The 9,979-nt window shown below is 47.8% G+C and overlaps 1 protein-coding gene across 5 annotated transcripts in view; it reads left to right on the forward strand.

Moving 5' to 3' along the window:
- Positions 1 to 9,979, forward strand: part of Plb1 (phospholipase B1) — a 138,999-nt gene that overhangs the window by 103,579 nt on the left and 25,441 nt on the right. For 4 of the 5 annotated variants that reach the window (XR_002377944.1, XM_021162761.1, XM_021162762.1 and 1 more), the window contains 3 exons: positions 600 to 695; positions 1,517 to 1,588; positions 6,178 to 6,243. Coding sequence is in view for 3 of the 5 variants with exons in the window: in XM_021162761.1 (XP_021018420.1) it covers positions 600 to 695; positions 1,517 to 1,588; positions 6,178 to 6,243 (234 nt within the window). In the remaining 2 variants the exon portion in view is untranslated. Of the gene's footprint in view, positions 1 to 599; positions 696 to 1,516; positions 1,589 to 3,339; positions 3,379 to 6,177; positions 6,244 to 9,979 lie in introns of those variants that run through there. The other variant, XM_021162764.1, reaches the window with a different exon arrangement.

Genomic DNA, 9,979 nt, shown 5'->3' on the forward strand with positions numbered 1-9,979 from the left:
AGGGAGGGAGGGAGGGAGGGAGGGAGGGAGGGAGGTTTATTTTGGCTTATATTTTAGTTTAAGAAGATACAATGTATCCTGGCAGGGAAGCCATGGGCAGGAGCATGAGGTAGCTGGTCACATTGTATCAGGAAGCAGAGGTGCTCAGAGAGCTTTCTCTATCTCTGCAAAGTCCAGTACCCCGCATCCATTCAGTGTTAGTCCTCCTGTCCCAGTTTACCTAACCTAGAAAATCCCTCACCAATCTGCTGGGAGCTGTGTCTCTGGGGATTCTAGATCTTGTTGGGTTGATGTCAATATTAACCAATATGCTACCCAAGACTCCCCCAGGAACTGAGAAATGTGCTTCTTCACTACAGCATGAGTTAGGCATTATACAGATGTGCCCAAACATACAGTACTATTAGAATTATGGAGAATATGGAGGTCAGGTGCAGGCTTGAGGTCACCCAAAGCTATTTAATCTGTGGGAATGCCCTCATGTTCCTCAGGGGTTTCCACAAGAGGACAGTATCTTGTGATCAGTCTCAAGGATCACATAGTCCACAGCTCCCTCTAACCTCACGGGCCTTTGAGGAAGTATGTTTTCTCTCTTTCAGAATGGGAATCCAGATACATCCTTCTTTGCCCCAGACTGCATCCACCTGAACCAGAAGTTCCACACTCAGCTCGCGAGAGCCCTTTGGGCCAACATGGTAAGATATAGGACTGTTCCTGGTAGGGTAACCTGGTGCAAAGTGCCAGCCCTACAAACTGGGATAGGACTGGAGGGTCAGCAGCTGGCACATTTGTGCAAGTCTTACAGCATGGCCACAGGGGATCCTGGAGAGTAGTTTGGCCAGGTTACACTGCCTGTTGTCCTCTGTGCTTCTTCTCATCTATGATGAGGTATGCTACCTACACAAAAGTCTCTCCAAGGGCTGGGGGGATGGCTTGGGGGATAAACCAGAATTCAGATATTTAGGGCTCATGTAAAAGCAGCTGGAGACTCCTCTGTATCCCCAGGGCCAGGGGACAGAGATTCCAGGAGCTTGCTGGCCAGCCAGTCTAGCTGGAACAGCACACTCATTCCCAAGTTTAGTCAGAGTCCCTTACTCAAAAAGTAAGGTGGCGAGCAATAAAGACCCTTGTCCTCTGACCTCCATATGAACACCTACAAGCATGGGCACCCACTCATAATGTGCATGCACACCACACATGCACACACATACACACCAAATACCTCCCCAGACACACACACACTCAACCCCACAAACACACCAGCAGACACCCCTCGTTCAACCTTTTCTGTACACCATTACTTATGCTAGGCAGTTGAAACCACGTGATCTTTTGGCCCCTGCACAACCCCTCAGAAATGTTTTGAATTTCCAGAAACACTAACTGACTTGCTCTGAGCCTTACTGCCAACATCTGCCAAAATGAAGTTCTGAGCCTTCCTACTGCAGGAGGCTGCCAGGGAGTGTTCAACAGAAACAAACAAACTTGGTGTGTTTTTCTTTTCTTCCCTAATCAGCTTGAACCCCTGGGAAACAAAACTGATACTTTGGACCCAAAAGGATACCTAACTTTGGCCTGTCCTACCAAGGTAATAAGAGAGGGACTACTTTATCTATCCTCCTTTTTCCCTTCCTCTTCTTCCCTCTCCCTTTCCCCCCTTCTCCTCCTCCTTCAATGGGGCTTGCTCAGCCTCTAGGCTGAGAGATGGACTTGGAAGTGGGGGAGAGGGAAATGTGTCCTTGAGATGGATGATAAGGGTGGTCCACACAGAGAAAGGAGCCTGGGCAGCAGAAGCCAGGAGTGCAAGAAAGAGAAGAGCAGATGGGAATGTGGGTGGGTGGGCCAAGAGAGCAACTAGAGCCTAGAAACTGGACTGAATGCTTTCCCCATGAAAAGGACCAACAACAGAAGCCACAAAGGGAGAGCGACCAAGCTACCACCAGGGAGGGTTCAAAAGGACCAGCCTGAATTGGCATAAGGGATAGTTCAGGCCTCCTTTTAAGGAGGAATATGTTAAACGTGACTTCAGGCCTGGAGTGGGGGCAGGTTCATGTTCCCATTGCCTTCAGCTCCTGTTTCTGGTTTTGGCTTACGGCTTTTTAACCTAATAAGGCCAAGGCTAGAGAGCCCTTAGTGGCCATAAAAGCAGAGTGCCTGACCTAATCTGGGAGGCTGGGTTTCCAGCCTGGCTCAGACAGCTACCAGCCTTTCCCACCCTCCTCAGCAGGCAGAGCCTCAGCCTAGGCTTGTAGCTCCCTTGGGATATCTGCTGGGGATCCCAAGAAAAGGGGAGCCCCTATCCTGCTCCATACTCCCTGTCAGCTGTCTTTGGGATAAGAGCTAAGGTATCAGAGGGTCCAGTGCCTGGATCTGGTGCTCCAAAGCAAAGAGAGTCGAGTCATGTGATTATCAGTGTGCATGGGTGCCTTGAGTGCCAACAGTTGATCAGATGCTGGGTAAAGGGGCTTGGGTGAGGCCCCTCTATGCCATGTGTGAACATATATTCACTGCCACTTGCTGAGGCTACCCAGCGGTGTTGTGGGAGGGGCCTGGAGAACTTAGGCAGTGAGGAGCATTTGAGGACTTAAAGCAACCATCATACCATAATAATTTCATTTCCCATATCTGTGCACCCTTGTTTGTATGGGTATGCGTGCATGAACACACGAAGGCCAGAGGTTGATGTTGGATGTTTTCAACTGGTCCTTACTTTAGTTTTTAAGACAGGCTGTCCTAATGACCCTGGAGCACACCCATTTTCCTAGACCGGCGACTAGTGAGTCCCATGAATCCTTCCCTTTCCACCTCCTCAGCTCTAGGACTACAGGCTCATGCTTCCTCATCTGGCTTCTTGTATGGACTCTGGGGGTCCAAATTCAGGTCATCATACTTGTATGGCAAACACTTTACCAACTGAGCCATCTCCCAGCCTATAATTTAGTACTTTAGTGCTTTAATAATCAGTATAGCCACCGTGAATATTAACCATAAGAGTCCACTCCAGTGCGTCAACTCTTAGCCATCACGAGCTCTCCCTCCCAACAAATATATTCTTTGCCAAATTGGGAACCCAGCCCCAGATCAGGGAGAGTCCCTTCATTGTGACCCCCAAGGCAAATTAGGCCCCTCTCTGTCCCAGTTTAGGCTCCCCACAAAGGGCTGATGCCCTACCTAAAAGCTCAAGCTTATCGCCTCCATTCTGGACAAAACATGACCTAACTATCCTTAAGGTGAGGAAAGAGATCCTGCCTCTTAGAGCCTGTAAAAAGCCCAGCCCAGAAGAAGCTGTTGCTAAGCAACCTTGGAGCCCATTCCAAAAGGGTCCATCTGTTGGCCAGACCAGCTTCACTGCACAGTGTCTCAGGTGCCATCTGCCATGTATGTGCCTCAGAGCTGTACAAAAGTCCACCGTATCTCAGCACGAGCTGGCGGGGACCAGGCAGTGCATATTTTCATCCAGGCTGTGTCTAAACATAGAAGCAACAAGACCGATGGGGTGGGGGCGGGGCAGGCAGCAAGCTGGAAGTGAGTACTTCCAGTCCCCCTCCCCTCCCTGATCCCCAGCCTCACTGTTAACAAGTTCTGCTGTGCCAGGTGGGGGGACTTGACAATACTGCCATGGTTTTAGGATGTGTTTTCAGGCTGGGTGAATTACTTATAGCTGAGCCTCGATTGGCTCTGTGGACTCTTTCCCCTCCCTACATTAACTGTCTTTCTGGCCCCTTGCTTCCCTAACTCCAGAGACAACTGGAAAATGAGCTCCGTCCTCTTTCAGCTTTTCTCCTTCTTGACCTTTGTCTCAGTTAACGTCTTCTTCCTTGGAATCTGTTCCTCCCTGGATTTGAGAAGCCTTAAGCACGTTTTTTTTTTGTTTGTTTGTTTGTTTGTTTTCTGATTGCCACTCTTCCCACCTTCCAATGGCATCCCTATGTCTAACCCTAGAAGCAAGGCTCCTCTTAGACTCTCCTGTCTCAGTCTTATTGTCTTCTCTCCACAGGTATGCTTCATCTCACTGAGGTTGATCTATTTCTAGTCATCCCACCCTACCCCCAACACCCCATCACCACCTTGAACCACATAGCACTAGCTTCCTGTCTCTCACTCCCCCCCCCACACACACACACTTTTTTTCCCCTTTTCCCAGACACCAACCCTAAATTTCCAAACCCTTAAAACACATTTCCCCTTGGAAGCTACATATGGTATAAGATTACCACTCCTACCAAAAGAGGAGCAGTGGGTTGGGGCGGATTAAATGTCTCCAGAGCTCAGGATAAAAAGACCCCTTCCTTCTCTCAGAACCTCCCATCTAGCCATGAGGCAGCCTGGCTCACCAGCCAGTCGCTGACTCAACTGCTGGCTCTCGCCCTGGACTCTGCCTCCGTGGCAGCCCACAGAAGCCAGGCAGTGTCCCTTCTACCTGCCCGGGCTTGCAACTAGGAATCTCTCATGACGATGTCAGCTCCATCTCAGGCCTTTAAACCTGTCTGACTCACGTGCACCAAGCAACCAAGAGCCAACAAAGGCAGAATTCCAAGGTTTCTCGGTCCTCTGACCTCTTCAGGCACCCTCTCCTCTTCCCCTAACTAATGGATCTTATGGTCAGATAAATACTTGTGTGACTCCAAGCTCTTCCAGAAAGGTGAAAATTGTCTGGCTTCTGCCCTGTCTTGTGCTGGCCACACTAGTACCAACCAGCTCCAGCCAGGGCTTCTTTGTGGAGGGAGAGTCATAATTAGCACCCACGCCCAGTCTTGTCCCGAGGGACGTATGTCCCCAAGTCTTGCATCAGCCTCTCAGCAAATTCCACATTCCCAGGTCTTCAGTTCTTCATTGCTTAGGAGTATCTCATGTCCTTCTCCCTTATGCCTAGGGGACAGATCTGCTGCTCTCCCCTCAGCACTGCTCTGGGCACAGGTAGCAGACCCGTATAGGTTTGTCTTTTGTACAAGGTACCCCGGCTGCTCTCCTGGGGAGATGCTGATGGCACTGATAAATAAATAATTATGCTGACACTGACAGCCTAAATACATATGCTGTGTGCCGCTACAAGCTTCTCTGTCTTGCACTGGTAACACCACCTGAGTGTGGCTGGCCTCTTTTTCAGATGGGAATACTGCCACTCAGAAGAAAAGGGGAGATGGGCCTCACCATTTTAACCCTCTGTCCTACTCCTTCTCTCCCTCCTCTTCCTCCTCTTCCTTACCTTCTTCCTCCTCTTCATCTTCCTCCTACTCCTCCTCCTGTCTCCCCCTCTCTTTTTCCTAATTCCTCTTCTCTCACCCCTCCCTCAGCCAAAATAAAACCTCTTTCAGCCCAGTTTACTGAGGAAACTTGAGTTTACAACACCTGGAATTGATCTCTAAAGATATCTTTCCCAACAATCTGTCTGTCCTCTCTCATGTCCCTACTCCCTTCCTGTCTGGTTTCCATTCTTTCCAGTCCTGGTCTTTCTAATCCACAAGCATGTTCCCTGAGTGCCTCCCTGCCCTGGGTCTACCAGTATTTGCTAGTCCAGACCTTAAGTTGGCCTTGCTTCAATTCCATGTTGGATTTCCTTCTCGGTTGTTTTTTTTCCCCCTGGTTCTCCTTTGCAGCTTCCTCCTCCCGTCTTTGATTAACCCATCACCTGCAACTGGGTGGACTGGGAATGTTGACAGGGCTTGTATCAGCACTGATTGTACAGCAGATAGGTGTGGAGGCCTGAAGAGCAGGTTTGTCAGGGAGAAAAAGAAATGACTGAAAACAGGAAGCCAACTTAAAGGGGTAATGCACAGCACAAAGAAGACAGAGAGGTGACAGATAATAAAATACATTGATAACCCTTCTTCAGGAAGAAAGGTGCTGGGCTGTGACTCTTTTGCCAGAAAAAAAAAAAAAGTGAAGAAAATACATAAGCCAGAGGACCATTAGAGATGTGTGATCGCTACAGTTTACAAGAGCCCATGGAGCCCAGACCACAGGATGTGAAGAACGTTCTCTAAGCCTTCTATTTGTGCCTCCCTGGTTAACAAGCATTTACAAAAACCCTTCCGGGAAGGACTGAAATTCTGTCTATGCATCTCTTTCTGCTTCAGTGCAGATCCCTGTTAAATCAACCTGGATGGCAGGGTGGTGAACTCATCTGCAGCCTGCGTGCTGTTAGATAACCTCACTGGGATTTCTCTTTCCTCCTAGGACGAGCCCTTCCTGAGAACCTTCCGGAACAGTAACTACAAGTACCCTACCAAGCCGGCCGTTGAGGTAACCTCTGACTCATGTCTGTGTCCCTTAGACACAAGTCAGTCTCACCTGCCAGGGACTTGGGGCGTGGTGCAGATTTCACTGTTAGTTTAAGCACAAGTATACCCATCTTACATACTGGGAATTGGAATGTACAAAAACACAAAACCAAAACGAAACAATCTGGAACTAAGGCCCCAGAATAGTCCTGACTTGTTCTCAAGTTGCCCACCTGATGTCAGTGGCCAAGCAGAGGAAGCCCTGAGATCAGTGTGCACTGACCTTTGCTGTCCTCAGAGACATTGTTTTCAATTAAACAGCTTAAGCTTACAAGATCAAGATAGCAGGGATAAGGGGAGGTAGGTATTAGTGTTGAGGGTGGGGCAGGGGGCATGAAGTGCCATCAACTTCCTGAAGGTGGAACCCTAAACTCAGTGGGAAGGAAGCTCTGTGCCAGGCATGACAGGAAGCTGATGAATATCCATACCAACCCCCACTCTTACTGGGATCAATCAATCCCATTCTGAGCTTTCAGAGCCCTGTGGCTTTAAGGATTGACACTCCAAAGATAGCTTGCCAGATCCTGGACCACACTACACCTTGAAGGACCTAGGTCTAGTCCAACAGGACAGAGAACAAAACATTTAACATCCATGCTGAGAGCTGGTGGGGATTCAGGGAAACATTGGTGTGGTCCTGACTTGGGTAGTTAGGGTCCAATAGAGTTCACAACTGTTTAGTAAGCATCTAATATGTGTCACACACTATTTCAGGGAGTCAGAGTAGACCAAACAGATGGGACTTAGCTTTTACAGAGTCCCATCTGCTGAGTTGAGGCATCTAGGACATAGCTAAAACGATCCTTTAGGATAGGGACAGCCGTTGCTCAGAGGATGGAGACAACAGACAGAAAATGATGAGCCAAGGTGGCTGGTTCTGATGAACCATAATTGCTGAGCCTGTCTGAGATGGGGAGATTTGAACTGACACATGCAGGTCAAAAAGATGGCAGCCGCATGGAGGGCCAGGGAGAGCACAGAGGCTGGCGGCAGACAATAATCGAGGAAGAGGAGGAAGGAGAGAGTGGCTGAAGTCAGGGCTTGTGAGTGTGGCTGGTGAAAAGCTCAGAGATCAAAGCGGTGCTCAGGGCCAGCCCACACAGAGCTGAGTGCCTGGGAATGGAGGGTAGGGTCCGGGCAGAGAGGCCCGGGGAAGCCACGGGAGGACCTCCCTATCTGCAGCCGTATGGAGATGATTTCAGACATCAATGACTGGGGGAAACTTGCTTTTTAAGATAGGGTTGCACATGGTCCTGGCAGACCTAAAACTTGTTACATAGCCAAGGACAACCTTGAACCCCTGGTTTTCCTGCCTCCATTGCCTAAGTGCTAGATTGCAGGTGTGTACCGCCACCACGCCTAGCTTTTTAAGTCTTTGGTTTTTGAAATATGATCTCTGGGCTCTAAGTCACAATGATCCTTCTGCCTCAGCCTCCTAAATGCTGGGATTAGAGGCGGGAACTGCCACACCTTTCATAAGCCAGCTGAAGCTCAGAGAATAGCCTCTGTGGAAGTGCCAAGAGGCTGTCAAGTGTGACATTCTGACTATTGCAGCAGTGTGGCTGGGAGCTGTCACCTCCAGGATCTCTGGGTTCTGACCCATCTTAACTCAAAGGAGTCAGGTTCTGCTTGAACCACTGACCAAACTCCTGTGTGACTGAGAGAGTCTTGTCAACCTGGCATTCATTTATTTCCCACCTCCTTATCAGACACTGAGAGGGGCAGCCACCATGCTGAGTAGGGGATGGGCAGTAGTGAGCAGGGAGGGGTAGGACCTGCTCTCCTGGACCTTTAGTCTCAGGGATTTTTCTTTCAAATATTGACCAACTTTAAAAAGGGTGTGTGCTTGCTTTAATAGATTGTTGCTTAAAATAGGCAACATCAACACTATCTTCGTTACAAAGTGTTATTCTGCACCTACTTGGTGTACATACAGCAAGATGGCAGTACCCTGGAAAGTCCCAGTTAAGTTCATAGCACAGTGTCCTTTCCTTTGTGACAGGTCCGATCTGTATGTGTCAACTCCAATAGAACATGCTTGACTATTAGAGAGTTCTATGACACTAGAACTATCTTTTGTAGACTTACATTTCCCAAGTGCAACTTTCCCATTTGCCTGGTTTTTTAACTCCCATGAAACGTCTAAACAACTTGGTGACATCACTGTGATCTGCTGAGTAGGGCCATGGAATAAACTAACCTATTAGACAAAGCAAATATTTAAGAGCATGTTTGAAGGCCCCTCCCCTCCCCTCCCCCCAGGGAAGCCACGCTTATGTTAAAGATTCTTCAAGGTTGAATGATCAGAATGTCATGAATGTAGAGTTAGAATGTTACAGATCCAGGACCGAATTCTCTCCTTCGATCTTTAGTCTTCTTGGGAGCTATTCATTTACCAACTCTGGGCTCAACCCAAATCCTTGTGATTATTAGGGGAGACTTTAAAAAAAAACACCCCACATAAGCTAAACAGATGGACCACTAATTTTCATCAACCCCAAAGCTAAAAATGTCATCAGAGGCACCTGAGAGGACATTTTTCTCCTTTAGCATAACCTGACATTTAATGTTTCCATCAATGTATTTCTTTTGTTCTGTGACTATAAAAACTCACAAAACCACTTCTTCATTGAACATGTTATTTGGGGCATCTTAAATCTACACCCCTAGGCCATTGTCACTGGTTTTTTTTTTCTTTCTTCTTTTTTTTGGGGGGTGGGGTGGGGTGGGGACTGAAATATTAACTCCTAATCCCTTTGAGATGAGAGTTGTGTTTTGATTGACAGTTTGTACTTCCCTCCCCTTCAAAGTGAAAGCTGTGTTTTGATTGACAGCTCCTCCTTGGTTGCTCTGAAGGGTTGCTTTAAGAAGCCCTGACTTCAGATGGCCTTTTGGAGGCAGTCACTCACACTCTGAGAAAATCAGTCAAACTATTGTGGGCAGGCAACTGCTGTACCCCTAGTATTCACATGTTTGGGGAAAGTCAGTTATCCAGAGCTCCCTTGGATTGTCATTGCCTCTACCCCCACCACACCCTGACTCCCCAGGCACCTGGAAAGCCCACTCTGTACTAGACACAAGGGCAGTTGACTAAAGTGTCCAGGGTAGCAGGCATTCATTTCTGTACACAGGAGGAGTTGATGGCTCAGGGTTAGACACAAGGAAAACAGTCTGTGGCAGAGCTGTGCAGCAGCCAGGAGCTTAGCAATTACACAACCTCAGCATTTTTCTAAAAATATTTTAATGGATGGTTGTTTAGACTCTAGTATCATAATTAATGTCAATCAGCTTAACATTAATAACAACACCCACCAAAGCGCTCATGTTAGACTTAGAAAATATCTCATGTTAGACATGTAGAGCCTCTTGTGTTAGATGTGTAAAATCTGTGTCCTTTGCAGTACTACTTTTTGTAAGAATTCACTGTTTTCTCTTCTACTTTGTGGCTGCTGGCTCCATTCAAACATAGATAAGTCAGGAAAGGAAAGGCTGTGCTTGTGTGTGTGTGTGTATATGTGTTTTGTGTATGTGGTATGTGTTTTGTGTGTGTGTGTTTGTGTATGTGGTATGTGTTTTGTGTGTGTGTAGTGTGTGTGTGTTTTGTGTGTATGTGGTATGTGTTTTGTGTGTGTGTAGTGTGTGTGTGTTTTGTGTGTATGTGGTATGTGTTTTGTGTGTGTGTGTTTTGTGTGTATGTG

The sequence above is a fragment of the Mus caroli genome, chromosome 5 (genome assembly GCF_900094665.2).
Source record: "Mus caroli chromosome 5, CAROLI_EIJ_v1.1, whole genome shotgun sequence".
Lineage (NCBI taxonomy): Eukaryota > Metazoa > Chordata > Mammalia > Rodentia > Muridae > Mus > Mus caroli.